Here is a 20,424-nt window from a genome sequence, read left to right on the forward strand (position 1 = left end):
GCCTGGTGTTTGGGAAGAGGTCAGGTGTAGGTTTTGATAATAAGAATTTTTGTGATCAGAAGCATTTAAAAACCACTAAATCTAAAGTCGAACTACCCGTATGCTGAAATGGAAAGTTTCCCAAGGCTTTTAGGAGTTTCCTCTTTCAAGAAGTCGCTACTGGTCTTTACAGAAAGCACCTAACCAAAGAGATCAAGCATGATGATTTCCAAGTATTTACAAGACTTAACTCATTCTTCCTATCTTATAATTTTGTTCAGCTTACTGAGAATTTCAGTGCCATGTAACTGCATCAGCTAACGAGCCATTTCTCTCCTTAGATTAGTTTTCCTCCAAGGGTGTGTGCAATTCATAAATATCCTACTCCTGATTCCTCCTTTTCCTCCCCTCAAAATCCTTTAGTTTTCAAGCATTTCTGTTTTATTGCCATTTACAAAGATATAAGACATACTCTTCTTGTATTAAAAAACCCCATTAAACCTAACTGCTAAAGCTCAAAACCAGATTCGGTATCAGACTGTCACTGAACATTTAAGTGACAATTATGCCACCTGACATAGGTATATCATTAACATTTGCCTCTTCTGTTTGTGGCTGGAGTTTCTGACTGTCAGTCACTGACTCCACGAGAAGCTCTATGGAGAAAGATGAAACAAATGTCTGATTTGAAGCACAGATATTTAAGGACAGACCAGTGATCTGCGGATGTTAAAGGATGACGAATCAAAGCAGCAGTCAGCACAGTATCCCTGCAGAAAAGCTACAGCGGACAGAAATTACACCTTTGCTAGAGACCCAAAACTCGTGTGAGCACACAGTTTTGATATGCTGTAATCTAACAACATGAGATAGCAGCTTATGCAGTGCTTAGAGAAACACCATAATCCTCTTACCAGTGACACAGGAAAAGAGAGCAGATTTGCGCTGGAGGGAACCAGATCTTCTCTCTTTGGAAAGCATTCTTGATTTGCTTGGTTCATATTTTTCAGCAGTAATAAACATTTTATGCAACTTTGGGTTTATGCCTTCTGGAATCATACGTGGGCTATGCTGGTAGAAACGAAGCGTTTTGTTTCCTGAAATAGCTTTGTGGATGCTCCTTTTGTTACACTGGCTTTGATTGTAAGTCTGTAAAGAGAAGACAAATCGTATGTTGTTGGATTGGTTTTTAGGACTTGATCAAAAGTAAAAAGACACCTGAGTATCTGTGGGGTTTCTCATTATTTTGTGTTCCATCATCAAGATGTTGGTTTTCTTTTTTTCTTTTTTTTTCCCCTAAATACAACTAAAACAAAATATGATGCCCTGAGAGCCAACCATATTCCCTCTTCTGTGACTATCATCAGTTAGGTCAACCTAAGTGCTTGCTCAAGTTCTCCAACTGCAAGATCAAGACTGGCAGTATGCTCCACACTACGGTAACCAAAGCAGGGAGGGGAAAACATTCAAAGCCAATGTAACAAAAAGCAAGGAGGTACCAAAGAACAGTGATTGTTCTTCAGTTACAAACAACACAAAACACTGTACAGCTTTTCACACTCTGTAAATAGATCAGAAGCAGGCACAGCACTGGAGAGAAAAAGAAACCCAGCCCTTGCCTGGGGGCATTTACAATCTGCAATGGATTCGGGGATGATGTAAATTAGATTACATCAAAACAAAGAAAGGAGGTCAAGCAAAAAAGAGGCATAAGATTATTTGTTAATGTCATACATGCTCCAAGTCCTTTTAATTACATTCCACTTTTCTTGTGCAACAGAGAAACCAAGATCAAAGATGAATCAACTAAGGAAAGAAACTGGTCGTCCCCCCCCCGAAACTCCCCCTCCTCCAAGTACTTCTTGCCCTAATCCTCTTCTCCCAGTGCCTGTGACAGGTCAGGGATGGGGCCGGCGTGCCCGGCGAGGCAGGCTAAGCGCTCGCAGTCTGGCAGCTAGGCCTTTAGAGAGATGATCTTTGGAAGCCAGGACTGGGGCAGACAGACACAGAAAGATTCTCTCTGAATAAAACTGGAAGAGGTTAACAGCTAGCTCTAATAAATTCAGGCATTCCACTAAACATCTGCATCCTAGAATAGGCAAAAAAGTCTTTTTATGGAAACAAAAATTGTATTACCAAATTAATTGCTTAACAGAACTGTTACTTTGCTGTTACTCAGAACGTTTCCTTCTCCTCTGTGCCACAGAGTGTCAGCTTGGCCTGACAGGAGCCCAAGAAGCTGTGAGCTCCCCTGTGCCCTTCTCTGTACGGGGTCAAATCCACAGCTATCGGCTCCCTTCCAGGCCAATGCACATGCAGCTGAGCTGTCACAAGAGGTTAGAAAACCCAGATCAAAACACCGCGCATCTCGGCACACGGCCGAGCCAGAAAGGTGGAAAATTGGTAAAGCGAACGCCCAGGGAACCCAGGGCAGCAGCAGGGTGCAGGCGCATGCCCGGCGCAGGGACAGCTCCGCGGCCGGGAAAGGGCCGAGCAAGGCCACAAACACTTCTGTCACAGAAATTCCTGTCCAACCCCAAACTTCCAGACCTCCGCATAACGATTTTTCCCAATAAAATTTCTTCAGAAGCTGTATAACTGACTTGAAGTGGTTTGATTTTAAATAAACTCCAAGCAAACAAATTCCCACAAATTAACATGAGACCATTAATTACTTAGCTGCAAGTTATGTGATGGGGAAGAATCTGTACATTAACAGATCTGGAAGGAGACTCAATCAAAAACAAGCAAAGCCAATATTGTTCAGCAATTAAAGTTATTTCATGATCTCAAAACAAAAAAAAAATATATATATATAAAATTACTATCCTACCTGAGGGGAAGGTTCTGCCTCAAAGATTTCTAAGAAAATCTGAAGAACCCAGTAATCCAACTGCTTAACTTCAAGGAATTTAAGGGATCATTTTAATATCCCATTACAGAGCGGAGCTTTCAGTAGTAAACAGTCTTCATGTGCAGCATGGAAAAATACCTATTTACAAATACCATTCACTTTTATAATTAACTCGCATCCCTTCAAAGCAGCTTTTTTTCCACAGGCAGGATTCTTGGGACGCTCATTTAGAATTAAATCCCTGCTACCTACAAATTTAAACCAGAGGCACAACATTGACTGGAATAAATGAAATAACAGCAAAACTCTAAAATTTTGGGTTTACAATGAGCTTACCCAGATCTCAGACTTCCCTGTCATGAAACCTGACTCAACTCAAAACCAACCTCTCAAGTAAACAAAACCAACAAAGAACAGCATCAGTGTTCAGCCAGACCAGTGAGGTGCACCCGAAAAATGGCTCATGTCTCAATGGGGTGTGCAGGATGAAACTGTAGATGCGGGTTGCTATCACTCCGCAGCCCACCTCACCCACGAGTGACGCCAATGGGGACGGCCTTGCCTCCTGCCACCTAAACCCAGGGGCCTGGAGCAGCCCTCGCAGTGGGGTGGCTGCAGGACGAAGCGGGGCAGGGCGCTGGTTCTGCCCCCACACAACTCACAACTCTTCCACGGGTACATTAGTTTCCCAAGGGGCAGCCTGCACTCAGAGACAATTAATTATACTCTGAGTGGAGCGCTAAGGTTCAGGAATTTAGCAAAAGTAGATTTCCACTTAAGCTGATCCCTTCAGACCTCAGACGCGAGCCTGCCACCGCTAAGCACTTGTCTGAAAGCACCGTGTCGTCAGCAGTGCCGAGAGTCGCTTCCAGTCCTCCGGCCCTCAGAGCCCCATCCCTCTTCCTTCCACACGTTGTTCTGTATCCTTAGCAAAACCCCTGTATTTTCCCAGTTCCAGTTTATCATTTACAAAATAAGTGTTACTGAGAACAAAGGCTTGAAGCCCTTCACACTGAGACAGCATATATATTTGTAGACTATCGTGGGCTGTTACACTTTCCAGCAGGAACAGTTTAGATGCTGTCGGGGCGCTCAGGATTGCTGATTTTTAACACACGGTGTACAACCTCCTGGAACAGACTAAACAAGTCACTTTGTCCTCCCAGCAAGAAGAAAGTTCCACGCTCACCCGTTCCTCCCGCCCTTCGGCGAGGATGACCACGATCCGGCCCTGCCGCCTGCGCCCCGTTCGGCCCATCCTCTGCACAAGGCGAATTGGACTTTTCTGGGCGTCGAAGCAGATGATGAGATCAACTTCCCCAATGTCTAAGCCTTCCTCCCCGACGCAGGTAGAGACCAGAGTGTTATAGCCACCTTCACGAAAGCGTTTCACCACCTGAATAAACAAAGTTAGGTGTAACAGGTTAGCCAGAGGGACCTTATATAGCCTTTGCAGTTCTAGGTTCAGACAGAAGTTGAAAAAATTAATTTGTATTTTAAAACTACAAAACTTAGTCTTTCTGAATTTCTCAACTATTACCTTATGATCAAATACCATGCACTAATGTTATCAACACTGACATATCAACCCTTCAATTCTAAAATAAAGGGGGGAGGGGGGAAATAATAAAAATCACACCTTATTCTGGCTCCAACCATGGCATTCTTCAAAAATTGATCTTCCCAAATTTAAATAGTTTTGTTGTTTGTTTGGGTTTTTTTTAAAAAAACTTTGTTAGATCAACATTTAAGGATATATCTTATGTTTTCTAACTACCAGGAAAAAAAAAACCCTAAGGAAGTATTTAAGTATTTCCACAGATTTTCAAATATGTAAAAGTTAGAAGTTGTCAATATAATGGAAATATATAAAATATTTCTACTTATACATTCTGTTCAGTGAGTATAATTTTGGACACTTTGAAAGCAATTGAATTACATAGGAATTTAATGATGGCACTTTAAAGCTCAGTCACTGCCATGCAACCTGTATCAGTACTCACGTTGTTATTTACACAACTGATACTCTTTATCACTGTTTCCTAATACAAGTCATATCTTGTCTTTACCTCAAGTTGTTCCTTTTGTGTGAAGCCTTTCGTGCTCTTTCCTGCGGAGTGGCCAACAAACGTCATTACTCTAACAACTGGACTGAGCCGGGAAAGCATTTCTGCAATTTCTTGCACACTATCTCGAAACGACGAGAAGACCATCACTCTGGTATCCGCAGCATCCACAGATGTGCTTCCAGTCGTGACTTGATCTGCTCAATTTTAAAAAGCCAGAAAAGCACTTTTATTGCCAATAAAAAAGTAAGGAGAGGTCCATCCCACAAGCTACACACTCACAGCTCTCATCTCACTTTGTGGGAAGATTTTGTCCAAGTATACTCCATTTTGATTTTTTCAAAGAAATTTCCTTTAAAATAAATTTAATGTATTATTTTTATTAATTTATTTATTAATTTATACAAATTATAAAATATAAATTAATAAAAATAATTTAATTTATTAATTAATTTTTAAAAATCTAAGTAAATAAATGAAAAAAACCCAAGCAGTAGAGAAAACTGACAATTAGACCAACCTCCCAGAAAATGCTCTGAGATACACCTGCTCAAACAATTCCTCTTTGACATCAAAGCAATATTCTAATTTTGGAGAATTTACACCAACCATGGTGAGAATGTCTTATATCTGAGGTACCATCAAAGCTCAGGTTTGATGGCAAGTCTCTTGAAATAAAGTTTCAGATGCTTTTTTCCAAAGAGGCTACAATGTGACTTCTAAATCTGCTACTTAAATGCCCAGTCAGGTGAGGTTGGCAATATATAGTGGTAAAAACCTGTTACCATTCGTCTAGGATACAGCACGGTGGAGTAAGAGATGTGTATCAGCTTTCTATGATCTACCACAGAAACTCATCTCCAGTTCCACAGCTTAGGATCCTTACAACAGCAGAAATGTGAAAAATTAATACCATAATCTGTTGCTTCTAAATGATCTGTCGTCATAACTGATTATATCTCTTGTTTTAGTACCAAAGATAACTTTTCAAAGAAAAGGGAAAAATAATTCCATTGCTACACGGTTTCTTAGCAAGGTGCCTTTGACCAAAACCACATTTCTTACATTATACCATCACACATTTTTCCAGTTACTCAACTTTTTTTTTTTTACTTTTTTTTTTTTTTTTAAACATTTAAGGGTATCTGCCTTCATGAGCACAAGCCAAAGCTACCTAAGCAACACCCAAGTCTTGAACAGTCTTTATCCTGTCCAAATACTAAACCAACATGCCCGTTACTGTGTGCTACGAAGTAAAAACCCAGTCTGTTAAAAAGAGACTCTCTAAAGAGATATAATGAATTACCAAAACTGGCACAGCTGGCATGCGCTACCCAGCCATAGCCCTCAGATGAAATCAAAGGGGTTGAAGATCTCCTCTTTTACACAACTCTCCGCAAAACACCTTTATCTCATTAAAAGAAAGGTTAGACAAGGAATTAAAATTCTCAAGACTAAATGTGCAAAAAGATGTTTCCCCGAACACACGGAGAACGGACACCAGTTTCATGCTATGCCTGTAATCCCAGTATCAAGCTGTTTTTTGAAGTTAAAGCATCACATGTAACAGATAAGTATATATTTCTTTCTGATCAACTACCAGAAATCCTGGTTTAGTTTTCAGTCATGCATATCTACGTGCAGAAATGCTCTCAGCAGCTTCAGCCAAAAAGGAGAAGCTGAAGCTAACCATTTTCCCCATTTCTTTTTAAGATGAGCCTTGAATTCACAGGTACCTCTCTGGTCAAACAAATTTCACTCTCGAGGCTGACAACCAAGGAGCTTAGACAAGAGGATCTCCAGGGGTCCCTTCCAACTACTCCAAATTATTCTATGATATTCTACTGCAGCATGTCAGGAAATTGCAGGTGATACGGGAGGTCATCTGTCAAGTACAGAAACCAGTCCCCAGCGAAGGCCTAGAAATGAAACGGTGACTACGATTCAGTATTTTTAGCTAGAAACTAGACAGTTGCCACACTGACATAATGTGTTCTACGTAATCTTCCACCCTGCGCAGACTGACAAGCTATATATATTCCAGAAGAGGTGCAGGCTGGAGAAATCTTACTTACCTGAGTTCATATTATTCTCCTCCGCTAACTTTATTCTGAACAACATTATTCTGTATCTATTTTTAGCACGTTCTCATGACTTGAACAGCAATAAAGAATCTGTCCCTGTATTGTAAAAAACGTGACGCTGCTGCCATTACCTCCTTGACCTTATCCAAAACCAGAGTTAGAACATTCAAGACATCAGCAGCCCACAATCAATCAGAGAAGCAATCCAGGTATGGAAGACTGGCCCGGAGGAGCTCATCACGCTGAGCCAACATTTCTTAAGGGCCGGCCAGAACGTTATCTCGCCCTGACCTCAATCACTGGTAAGAGCCTCTCACACAGCAGGGGCTGTAGCTACGTGGTCAGGAAGCTTAGACTTCACCTGGTTGGTCACTAGTTAGAAACGGTTCAGAGTTTGCACAGGCTGCTCAGCACGACTCCCACCAGTTCTCACAGGAGAGGTTTCACTCCAAATGGAGGAAAAAGAGCTAGTGCTGCTCCTGAGGTTAATAACGCTCCCCTTGTCTGTCTCTAATGTAGGGCTTTTCAGGGAAAATGCTTTGCAGAAGTAGTTATTCACTTTAAAAATTACACAGCCGTGGACACAGTAAATTATGATTCAGAATCATTCAGTAATGCACAATTGGAAGAGAGCAGAGTTAAGTTCAGGGGTTTTGTTTGCTTCTGGCTTTTTTCCCCTAGAGATACCACACACTTGCATGAGCTCCTGAAAAAAATGCAGAATGTATTTTCCACTGCTCACGTAATGATTTAGGCTTTTATTTCAGAGTCTTCTAATGAAGAAAGATACATGCAATTAAGTTTGGAATCTTAATAAGTACTCAAGTTTTTATTGACACTCATGACAAATTCTTGTCTGGAGGAGGGAGAACTCAGGACACTGGGGTGTACTCTATCCAGTCAGAGTCCAAACCCAGAGTTGAGGGTGTAGTAACTTGTGTACGTGTGAATTTAGAGTTTACTTGCAAGAAACAGGGAGTAGGGGTAGAAATACAGGTTTACTGCTCAAAAGGTATCCTCAGAGATAGCTATGACACAGTGAATAATAAGGCAAATCAACAAATTCACATTGTCTCAGTGTTTCTGTCAAGTGCCCAGTGCACTGGGGTTGGAGGTGCACAAGCTCAGGAGACACAGGCTGGACCTTCCTCCGTTCCCTGAGGTACTAGAATGCCTCCAGCTCTGTGATCAGACTGAACTGTAAAGCGCTTTCTGGCCTTGCTTCATACACAAAGATTCCAGGACTGGTTGGTTGTACTCACTTTAACTACAGGCATCTAGAGAACTGTTCAGCACACTGAGACACTGCTTCATATTCCCCAAGGCCTTGCCCTGCACCTGAGTTACGAGGATAAAGGAGGTTACAGGGATCAGGAGCGAGGAAGGACAGAAGAAAACGTAACATACCCAGCTCGAGATACAACCGGATACACTACCACAGCTCACCACTCACGCTATAAAAGATGGTGCATTTCTTCCTGCACAGTTACTGCAATTTTGGATTTGTAACAGTAAAGACTGACAGCTAGGAAAGGTGGGGAGGGACTCTTTGTCAGGGGGGTAGGGATAGGATGAGGGGGAACGGTTTTAAACTGAAAGAGGGCAGATTTAGATTAGATACAAGGAAGAAATTCTTCATGATGAGACTGGTGAAACACTGGAGCAGGTTGCCCAGAGAGGTGGTAGATGCCTCCTCCCTGGAAAGGTTCAAGGCCAGGCTGGACAGGGCTTTGGGCAACCTGGGCTAGCGGAAGGTGTCCCTGCCCATGGCAGGGGGGTGGAATTAGATGATCTTTAAGGTCTCTTCCAACCCAAACCATTCTGTGACTATTCTATGATTCATGGGTACTCATGCGCACAGATGCAAGCCAGAGCATTTGTATCTTTATTACCTGTTAGTGACAGTAAGAGACATTGTCTAACCAACACTGCAAGGAAAAACATATCTGACGGGATTCATATGATGGCAAAATCGATGCTCTCAAAAGAAGATGGAGGAATATTAAACTTAGTTAAAATAACTTCAGTACAGAATACAGAGTTTGAAAACAAAAGGCAACAGTTTAGAGATGTTGTTACAGGAAGCAAGACAGAGGCATGGAGGGAGGCAGTGAGGACAGAAAGAAGTATGAATGGAAAGGGGGAAAAAAAAAAAAAGAAGGTAATTTGATTAAATTCATTTGGACATATTATAAGCTAACAAAAACAGAAATGAGGAAACTTAAAGTTGCTTACCAGAAAGCAGTCATTTAAAGTGTATTCTGAGAATCAAGCATCTAAGATAGAAAAAAAATGCAAACAAACCCCCAAAACAAAACGGAAGGGCAGGTCCAAAATTATCAGAACTTCATAGAGCACACAGATCCAAACAGACAAGGAAAAAAGTGAAGCAGTTTCAAAAAAAATTGCTACTGATGTCAGCATTCCAAAAGCAACAACTGGATCAAGAAGCTGAAACTTCCTAAAACATCCAAAGGATTCAGAATACTTTGCTTCATAATCTCATGCTGCTGTATGACACATTTTTGTTCTCCCTTTCAGTCAAGATGAAAAAGAATGAGACACAGATGGATTTAATTGAAGGTTTTTAAACTTCAAATGGATGCCTCAGAGTTTGTCATCCTTGGCAACAGCCTGGATATCAGAACTTATATCCGTAAGCTCCATAAATGTGTTGCATCTAACCATGCAGGAGGTAATGGTAGCACTGCCCTGAGAGATGGTTTCCAGAACAAAGTCTGTGACTATGAAAATCATAAGACACAGTAGCACTAGGAATGATTTTACTATCACTGTTTTATTAAGCTGTTAGAAGAGTTTATATCAAATTAATAATGATAACGTACAGAATGTTTTTTCTTAAAGAAATGTTATGGTATAGTTGTCTTAAAGAAGACTTTTCCATAAGATACACAAACATACAAAACAATAAAGAAGCACTTGAACAAATTAGGAAATCAAACAATAGGGTATTACTTGTTTTCATCCACAGGTTAAACGGATACTTTTTCTTTTGAGTTGTTGACGCTTACCAGAACATCGCTTTTTCCAGGATTTGAAGTGTTCTATTACGATTTCCTCCAATTTCCTTAATTTTGGATGGCTATAGATAAATTCCTTTTTATTTTCTAACGCTGAAAATTAAATAAAGCAATTTAAAGATGTAATTTTAAAGATGTAAGTAAACCTGCAACACATATGAGGGTTTAGAGAAATTAATTTCCTCCCGTTATAATTCCCTGAGTCAGACACACAAATTCCTGACGCTAGTTCTAATTGCAGTCACCTAAACAAATTAGGAAGCTACTTACAGAAGCACATTTGTTAAACTCAGTTCTTGAGAAAGCGCTGTTACTTTTGTTACGGTCACACTCTAAAAGATATACAGTCAAACAGTAATATTTTAACCTTTCGTTTTAAATTAAATTAAAAACTTCAAACATAGAAAACTTGTTTGAAGGTTGCTAAAACCACTGAGAGCAGATAGATAGGTAGTTAGGTAAGAGCCTGGGGAAAACAATTTGGAATAAAGAATACTAGCTGAGTGTATCATAACGAGTAGCTTCCCACATCTACAAACTATGTAGAGGTGTCTACTGTTTCATTTAAACAGAAAGTACATTTTCTACGCCTAAAAGGGAAATACTGACCTGTTTTACTCTTGTAAACACTCCCATTCACTGAAGCCAGAGATGTGTCTGAAAACATGTCTCTAAGCTGCTGATACAGCTTCATGAAGTCCTCATTACGACCAAGTTCATTCTTCGTACGGATTAACCCTTTGTAAAAAGTTGAAATACCTTAGTATTAATCTCCAGAGAGAATATAATTTTTGCTATCCAAAACACAAGCTTTCTCAGAAGTAGCAATCTCCTTCCAAGAGCTGAAAGAACTTTCAAGAGCTAAAAGCTTTAGAAAATGTAATAAACATTGTTTGGCATCAATATTTCTTCAGGGAAGGTGCCGTTACAGAATTTAAACATGAAAAACATATCTATAGACAGAAGTCTGGTCCTGCGAGTAAACTAAAAAGTTTTATGTCACCCTTTTACCACTAGAAAAGCCATCCAATGCAGAAATGATGAGGGTGGTGAGGCCCTGGCACAAGTTGCCCAGAGAAGCTGTGGCTGCCCCCTCCCTGGAAGGGTTCAAGGCCAGGTTGGACGGGGCTTTGCGCAACCTGGGCTAGTGGAAGGTGTCTCTGCCCAGGGCAGGGGGGTGGGACTGGATGGGCTTTAAGGTCCCTTCCAACCCAAACCAGCCTGTGATTCTGTGATTCTATGAAATGCTGCTGAAAAAGAGAAGGGAACTTAAAACTAAAAGCTAAAATTAAGAAGTTTCATCAATGACTTCATGCCAATGTTGAAAAGAATTTTGTTCTGTTCAAACCAGAACCCAAACTCACCAGAGCACTGGTAGAGCAGACCTATTTATTGGAACTATTTCCCACCAGTATTCTTTCAGTAGTAGACAGGAATTTAAGGAATCTGAGAAACTAGGAAATACATGAAATGCTCTCCAGTGCCAAGGTCTAACAGCAGCACTACACCATCAGAAATGTAAAAATCTGCCCATATGAAAGTAATAAATTGTAAAAATGTCAAAAGCATAAAATTCTTAGCACATGCATACTATAAAAATATATCCTATAGATATTCTATAATATGAAATAAGCATTGCACGCTTTTGGTTCAGAGGCAGGACAAAGCAGTGTCTTTTAACGAAGCAGCGCTGTAAGCGAAGTAGCTTCTATAAATTACTGCACAGTTACAGAGTGAACTGTAAACCAAAATGAAGCCAGAAACCTGAGAGCCACACTGTGGGGTGCTCTGGACGGCTGGAACCTTCCCCTCCCACATTCAGTGTTTTAAAAAAAAAACCTTGCAGTTGGACTGACATTGCCATGTTGAACTTTGTCCCCTCAAAAAAAGATGTCAGTACCAAACCAGATCTTGAAGGTAGCAATGACAACCCAACAGGTCTAAAAATGACCGTGGAGAGTTGGAAAAGACTCACAATAGTCAGAGATAGAATTAGGAAAATAAACTGAGGCCAGAACAGAAAATATTGTTGCGTCATTGTATGAATTCGTGCTGTATCTGCATCTGGAGTAGCATGCACAGTTCTTAACATCTCATTTCAGAAAATGAGAAGAGGTGCAGAGAAGGACAGTAACAACTTTATATTTTGCTCAGTGAGCATGGAAGATGTCACACAAATGGGACAGAAATTCTCATGTGATGTGTCTAAATCTGTAATCTTCTGGCAAAGATGCTTGAAATTCATGCATACAGGAGTTCTGCTACAGGAGAGGAATTGCTTTACAAGACCAAACAGTTTCTCAGTTTAAATTGTTTGTTGGTTATTCTCTGTCTCTCCAGAGATATAGCTGCCACTTACTCTGAGTTCTGTTTGTGCTTTATTTTTTTCAGAACTGCTGCCATATAAACACCTTTGCTTTCCCAAATACACACTATCTTTAACACTGTGCTAACATACTTCCAGTAGGGACGAAAGGGAACAAAATACCGATTATATCTGCAAGCTACCCATTATATAAGGTGTTTTGTGCAAAACCAGCCAAACAGATGATGTAAATTAAATGAGAAGGAGTGGAGACAAAAGGAAGGATGTTTCTGAAGACACATCACCTTTTGATCCATCCATAATTCCACAAAGGTAGATAAATAATGACCGTACTCCCATTTGCAGCAGCAGCTCATAACCATGATATAAACTGATAGAAAGTGCAAAATCTCCTTCAATTATGCCTTGATGTATTCCCTGTGGAAACAAAACAGCCATCGTTACATTAGGAAGTCGATAAGCAGCAGGAATCATGCTGCAATTCTTCTGACAAAAACAAGATTGACATCTGAGAAACAGAGCCAAAGCACAAACTAATGCACAGCGAGTAGCCCGCCCGTCAAAACCTTCAGGAAACAGGTTACACAGTTCCCAATGATCAATGAAGGCAATCTTTTTCCACCTCCGAAACCACCTCCAAAATACCTGTATTGTCTTCCCAGATTAGCTCATTACTTTCGATGCAGCAACACTCAAAACCTGACAGCTGAACCATCCATCACTATTTGGCAAAACAGGAGTTTTCTGGCATGTCTACCCAGGCTACAAAATCTAAGTCTGGGAAGCTGGCTTGCCTCCTGTGAAGTGTATTTCCCAATGTACTTTTTAAGGTACACCGTCTTTTTTTTTTTTTTTTTCTTCTTGGTAATATTCTTTTCTAAGTTTGCAAAATGTGAACACTCCATGACAATTTACAGACAAATAGGAGCTGTAATGTCATTTTGAGGGGAAAGTGTAAACTTGGCAGTCAGTAATCACAATCTAAGTTCTCAATTTCAGTTTGGAAACAGAGTCATTCATCTTTTCCTTAACTTTCCCATATTAGCATCAAGAAACGTGGAACAAGTAGGCATATTTTATTCCAGGGCTAAAATCAGAATGTTACAAAGGAAACCTAACTTCAAATGTATCAGGAAACTTTGTACGCTACGGAGCATTACTATTTGTTCACTAATTTAATAACGTGAAATAAATAGACATTTACCGCATTTTGTGCAGAAGGGTTTTTTCTATACTGATCCCTTGCTAGAATTATCTGGTACTTCGTAAGGCTGGGAATATCCCGCCTTGCTAAAACTCCTATTTTAATCAGGCGTCCAGCAAATGTTTCTAGCACCTGCAAACAAAACACAGAAACATACAGAAGATATGAAGGTATGTGTATTTAGTCCTTAGAAGCAGTTTTATTTTTACAGATCTTACACAGCAGAACACAAGCAGCTCATTTATTTTATTGAAACACTGACTTTTTCAAAACACACAGTACTGATTTCTGAATAACTTGTTACTGTACCAGATGACAACCTGGTGCTCTGCCTCACTGTGAGGTTCTCCATTATCAGGGTGTTTCTAGGCTAATTTACACAATTTTTTCTAAGACCAGTAGAACGCATAAGGATTTGTGCCCTCCGTCCTACAGACAAACACCCTCCTGCCCCCAAGAGAACCCCGTATCCATCAAATGACTGAGAAGGGGAAACACACACCGTGCTTTTGTGATCGCATGAGTACTGACCGAGCAGGGAGGAAACGGAACGGGACGGGTAACCAGCTACCAAACTCACGCTGCAGCTGCCTCTCTTACTGCTAACCCTGACTTCAACGGCATTTCAGTCTCAGGAAAACCTGTATTCATCTCTGAGGAGTTTAAATTACCGCAGGTGGAGGACTAGCCATGGGGTCAGAGAGCTGTGTGTGGAAGGGATGGGGGTCGGAGAGGAACGAGTGCTTGCCAGATGGGCCCGGCACAGCCGCGTGCCCCATTTCCTTCGGAAGCCACGCCAAAAAAACATTTCTTTTTATACATCACATGTACCTGCTTTCCACATCGGTGAAACAAGGGAACTGACCTGCACTAATTCATCTTAATCCTGTTTTTCCTCTTTGTTTCTCAGCCTTAGGTGGTCAGGGTTTTTTTTTTTTCATAGACTTAGTTTTGCATGAGCGCTAACTCTGTAATAATTGGAGTAATCAGATTTGGTTTACAAAAATTACTTACAATCTGTTGGCCCACTTGGCTAGTGGCACCAGAACCACCTTGGTGCACGGTAACAAGCTTCTCCAAAGGCAGTCCTGACTTTGGTTGACATATAGCCCCCGATAGCTGCTTACACATGCACAGTGTTTCCCAAGTTTTCTCGTGCCGAGGCAGCTACAGCACAAGTAGTACCTAATCCCTTTTTTGCTGTTCTTTCAGCCCGCTGAAAACCAAGTCCAGCTGAACCAACAAAACGAGGTCTGACTTTCAGGCCGCAAACACCACTGATCTAAGTATGCCTTCAGCTTGGGAAGGCAAAATGCCCTAACAGAAGAAAGTCAGCTGTAAAAGTGCAATGCATGTTTGCACACTAAGTAACGACACTCTGTTTGTCCTCTTCACCCATTCAGTGTACACTGGGTTTTCAGAACCTGTTAGGAAGCACAAATATTATTAACAACCACACTCTACTCGTACCCTCTCAGTGCAGTGGCAGCTCAGTTTAACTTCTCTCTGCTTGATTATTTTTATAGCTTGGTATTCCTTTAGCTTCTTACTCTGTGGACAGTGCCTGTGTGGCACCATGTGCCAAATCCTGAGAAAAGGGGTGGGAATAATTGCCATCATCAACTACAGCAGCATTAAACCCCCAAAGAATCAAAAACACAATGAGAATTTCAGAGGGTGAAGGAAAACTTGTGAAAGCACCAGCCAAACTGGGGAAACAACGTGCTGGGGACTTTCCACACTGCCCACTGTGGGCCTGCGAACAGATAGCTGGAGTCAGTAGGGTAAGCTGATTATAACAGATAAAGGCTGCTGAGAAATAATAGAAACGAAGCCCAAACTCTGAATGCTTTGGTGCAACTTCGGTTGCTCCTCTTCCCTCCTCCGGGCCTTCAGACCAGGGTAGCAGGTCTGGGGCAGCTTGTTGCTTTTGCTCAGAGGCAGCCAGCTGGGCTCCTCCGCTCCCGGCTGGAGGGCAGCGGGCGATGCCCACGGGAGCAGCTCCGCGGGCAGGAGGGTGCTGGGGAGCCCTGCCGGCTGCCCGTCTCCTGGGGGATCCGTGTCAGATCAGCTGCGCCCAAAAGCCCCCGGGCGCCTCCGAGCCCCATCTTCAGGCTTCCCTGTACCTACAGGGAGCCCAGGTCATGGCCTGGCACAGCTCCCCAGGCTACCCAAAGCCCAGCCAAGAGACTCCTCCCTGAAACATGCTTTCTGATTAAGACTAAGGGATTAATTAGACCAAAGAAACCACTAACAACAAGCAAACACCAATTGCTATGAATTTCTGGAGGAAAGAAAAAAAAAAAAAAGACAGGAAATCAAATGATCATTTCTTAAAATACAATCAGAAACATTCACCAAACCACTCAGAAGTCTAAAAGCACAAGAAATTAATTCCTTGTATTTGGTTCAGTTAGGAGTTTAAAATTCAAAACTTTGTCTTTTAGCAGTTTGCTATTGTTATGTTGTTTTTAAGTCTAGCCTGTATCTGACAAAGGACGGAGATGGAACCATCTGTGCCAGCTTATAAAAAAAAGTATTTAAAAAAATAGAAATATTGACCATGCAAGGAATATCTCAGTGCTGTTTATTTTAATGGGATACCACTGAAACAGCACTTTCCCTTCCCATCAAACCCTAAACAGTTGGACATGAGGACACTTGAAATGCTGAAGATCAAGCTTAAACTATGTCTCAGGAAGTGGAAATGGAGGCAACCTCTGAACACAAATATGTTTCTCTAGAAAATAAATTAATGTTTCCATTAAAAAGTAATGCCCATGAAAGTATAATATTTCAGCACTGGTTTATTATTTCCTATACTTGTTGCATAGCCTTTTTTAAAAAGGAATTTCCATTACATGTACTTTTATGTTTAATCCCTTGACCTAGTTTATAACATGTAAGAAAATTATATTGTCACTGTTTGCTCGATGTACACCCCTGTCTGATTTAATCATCTTCTGCAAAACAAACCAAGGAAGACTATTATGAAAGACAGCAGGATCCAGTCACCTGTAGCTTCAAAAGTAATAAGGAATGGTAAACATAACCTACTTAGAAGAGATACAGAAACAAAAACTACTCAGAGTTATTACATTTATCTTGCCTCCATACCTGTATTTTTAATTAAAAAGATAATACTTCTGGGAAGTCTTATCAATCTTCCCAAAACATTTAAGTGTTATGTTACCCATTTAAAAAACAGAACTGTAGAATTAGTTTAAATTAATTGCTTACTAGGACTGATGGCTTTTTCTAGATCAATAAATTTGAGTTCAAGAAATGGATGGATTTACTACCAATTTATAAAAGAGAACTGGTAAAGCTATCCCATACTGCACTGAACTTGCCAAGAACATAAAGGTTTTTGCTGAAAGAGGTGTCTCCCACAGCAAATCATGCTGATTTTTCAAAGCTCGTACCCGAGATGAGCTTAGGACCTGCTTTTGGAGCTACAACATTAGCTGAGGGCTACCACGTGGAGTACAAGCAAAGAACTGTTACCGTTTCAGCTACACCTCACCAAAAACTGCTATTTATCTGTTTTCTCTTGGCACAGTAAAAGCTGTGCGGGAACACTGAGAGGCCCCACCGACACACTGGTCTGCCTTAACCAGGGCCCGCTCAAACCCAGGGTGGGGAAGTGACACAAGCAGCTCCACGCTCTTGGTGTGGCCGTGTGCCACGTGGACATCACACTGCTCCTGCTCTCTGCTCCAGGTTGTCACATTTTCAACAAAGGGAGGGAAGGAAGACAAGAAAGGGAAAGGGAAGACTTCTTCCAGGCTCTGCCCCTGCCATCCCCAGCTGCAAAGTCAGCTCAGAAGGTGTATTTCTCACCAGTCTTCACAATAAAGTTGTGATCACATTGTGCTGGGGGAGAGCAAACCGACTCTGCAGGAAGGCATGAAACCATCCAAGGCCTTCTGCAGCTCTGGGGAGCTGGTCGAGGATCTAGAGCATTCACTGCTCTGTTGTAGTGCTGCGACTAGAAAGGTTTGGGTTTCTGCTGCCTGCAGAAGCGTCAGTGCAAGAGCCTAATAGTCCTCAAAGTGACTGCCAGGAGGAAGTCCCAAGAGCAAACCACATTTAGTCTCTGCCAACCCTAACTTCAGGTTGAGTGAGAGAGTCTCGGGACCCCACCGAAGAAGAAAGAGCCTGGGGTCGCGGAGCCCAGGGGCGGTCAGGGAGCCAGCCAGCCCCCCGAGAATGAGCTTGGCAGCTCACGGATATCCTTCACTCACCGTGGAGAAACTTCTCCAGCACAGGGTACATAAAGTTTATGTACAGAGTGAGAACAGTTTATGATAACATTTGATGAAGCCTCTCAATTCACAGTATAGTACATCAAAGAAGAGAAGGAGGACAATTATTAATAGAAACAAAAATGTGGTTTTACAACAGAGAAGGCACCTGAGAAAGGCATTTGGAGCTGTGACTAGCACTCGGTTTAGTTATTTTCCCTGTAAAACTTCAGAGTCACAACAAAGACAAACAAACTCTAAACAAAAGGGAGAAAAGTGCTATTTTATGTAAGCTTTCTACTGACATTTTGTTACCTTTCCAATAATGAAAATAAAGCAACAGGGACACAGCAGGGTACAGTGTTTTTAAGCTGCTCTTATAATTCTCCAAAACCAATACTGATCAACCTAGTAATGATCCTGGTGCCTCTGAAAGTTTTGTTGCAAGTTCATATTAACTCATTCAGGCACTTCACAGTCTTCCCACCCCCCAGGGATCCGTTACGCACTGAACACTGAACATCTTCCCTGGAAGCTGGTTTTCACCAAAAAGATACCATAGTTGGTCCTCTTCTAACATCTAGGTTTTCTCCTATTACAGTATTTTTCATTTCTTAAAAGTTACCAAAAAAAAAAAAAAAAAGGCAGCCTACAGTTTTTACTTTTCAACTCATTTCACTGAGAAGTTTTTTACTCTTTTACTTAAGAATTTATAAGAAACAGGTGGCTTTTCTATATCAATCTGAATTTACCCTTACTGAACAGCATCACTTTGCCACAGGACAGAAAGAAGCATCCTACTGAGGATGTTTCATATCCTCAATTTGCAAGAATGAATATTTGTTTTCCTCTTATATTCAGACATGTAACCTGCCAGGAAAGCACCAAGAATACAGCACTACCAAAACTGTATTATCTCAAGAATGACTATTTATTAGCCAGCAGTCACACACAACGTTAAAAGTTGGGGGGAAAAAAAGCCAAATACAACAAAAATCAGCTTTGTTCACCTCCAGTAACAATCAGTTCCTCTATTATCTGAGCTGACAGCAGCGTCTAGACACAGACCTCTTCAGTACTCTGTCAGATGGAGCCCTCTGTACATAATTACTAAGCACATCACAAACTAAAACCAAATCAAATACACACGCAGTGATCTGTGCAGGTGGAGCTTTAAAATAGGATCTTAAACTCCTACCAGCCTTTCTCATAGGTACCCAGTCAATACTCAGTGGATTTTCTCACAAATGGAGAAATTTGGTTGTGATTTTAGACAATTTTTCTGTTGGGTTTTTTCTTCTCCGTCTCCAGCAACAATACTTAGCAATCCTCTAAACAGAAATCAGTTAATTTAAGCAAGTATTTATTCTTGTAATTAAGGCTTGAACAAAAGTGTTGGGACTGTTTTCTGTGAGAACATGTCAGAATTATTTCTGCAGGATAGGCAGAGGAAGAGCCTCTACACATTGCCTCAGACAGTCAGCTCTTCTCAAGCATAAGGGTTTCCTGGAAGAAATCTTCAAGCACCAGGATGCCCTCACTCGGTAGTAATAACCCAACTTCCAAAATTACGTGGAAAATTCCTTACCCTTAAAACTGCAGCCAGTGTTTGCACTGCACTAAAATGTAATTTAAGCCATGACCTGTGATGTGGATCGATTTCCACCGTGCCCTAGTTCAAAGTACCTACCTGCAGCAACGGAGCTGCCCCACAAAGAAAGTTCAACAGTACCTTTGCGAGGAAAAGCTGGGAACTGCCAAAAAAGACCGTCCACTGCAGGGCATTTTCAGTGAATCTTGCGATTCCCTACACCAGGTAGTTGCCCATGAAATCAAAATCATCAGACAACCAAACGCTTAAACAAGCATCATCTCCAGTGTTTGTCAGGGATTTGCCTTCCCAGTAAGTTTCAGCTCAGAGAAGAGTGTGTGGTGCTGACACACTGCCCGCAGCGGAGGGGCCAAACACCCTCCCACACTTACCACAAACAGGGCCCTCCGCTTTTCCGCAAAAAGCCCCACGTGCTATGAAATCACCAGGAAAGACCCGCTCTCTCAGGACATGCCCACTGGCAGTTGTTCCTCCATTTGCAAATTCTCCAAGAAACAGCTGCCTTGGCTGGGCAGCTCTGGCTGACAGAGGAAACACTTTATAGGAACAGCAGGATTTCAGTCTGTAGGGTCAGAACTGGAAGTCCCTGGCTTCTAAGGGAATTAATACTTCATTGCCACACCAAGATCAGCCCCTGGGGTAAGATAACCAAAGCTGAGCCCGGGACAAAGATACTGATCCGAAAAATGAAAAAAAGAGGAGAGGGAAGATTAAGCATCACATCACAGAGTCAACAGTTACATCCCCAACCTTTGGTCTCCTCCTGCAAGCATCTCAACAGTGTACAGGAGAGCGCTATTTTCCCCTCCTGTTATTCTAAAATTCTAAAAGCCCAGAGGTTCCCCTTTCTTGCCTGTGCGAAAAGGACCACAACGCTTAGTTCACATTAAAGTCAGAATGAAAGGCAACTGCAAATAGAACTGCATGCTCCATGCAGACCCCTGATTCAAATTCAGACCCTGCTTTAATTGTCATAGCCATCCCTGTAAGAGGTCTGCTCATCTACCTCTT

General features: G+C 41.5%; 1 protein-coding gene across 8 annotated transcripts in view; it reads right to left on the reverse strand.

The window, feature by feature from the left end:
• Positions 1 to 20,424, reverse strand: part of FANCM (FA complementation group M) — a 71,887-nt gene that overhangs the window by 32,195 nt on the left and 19,268 nt on the right. For 5 of the 8 annotated variants that reach the window (XR_012629008.1, XR_012629009.1, XM_074869269.1 and 2 more), the window contains exons 5-11: positions 13,555 to 13,686; positions 12,635 to 12,767; positions 10,634 to 10,762; positions 10,016 to 10,117; positions 4,903 to 5,099; positions 4,023 to 4,229; positions 894 to 1,128 (exon numbers count right to left, since the gene is read on the reverse strand). Coding sequence is in view for 6 of the 8 variants with exons in the window: in XM_074869269.1 (XP_074725370.1) it covers positions 894 to 1,128; positions 4,023 to 4,229; positions 4,903 to 5,099; positions 10,016 to 10,117; positions 10,634 to 10,762; positions 12,635 to 12,767; positions 13,555 to 13,686 (1,135 nt within the window). In the remaining 2 variants the exon portion in view is untranslated. The remainder of the gene's footprint in view (positions 1 to 893; positions 1,129 to 4,022; positions 4,230 to 4,902; positions 5,100 to 10,015; positions 10,118 to 10,633; positions 10,763 to 12,634; positions 12,768 to 13,554; positions 13,687 to 20,424) is intronic. The other 3 variants (XM_074869270.1, XM_074869271.1, XM_074869273.1) reach the window with 3 other exon arrangements.

The sequence above is a fragment of the Strix uralensis genome, chromosome 4 (genome assembly GCF_047716275.1).
Source record: "Strix uralensis isolate ZFMK-TIS-50842 chromosome 4, bStrUra1, whole genome shotgun sequence".
NCBI lineage: Eukaryota > Metazoa > Chordata > Aves > Strigiformes > Strigidae > Strix > Strix uralensis.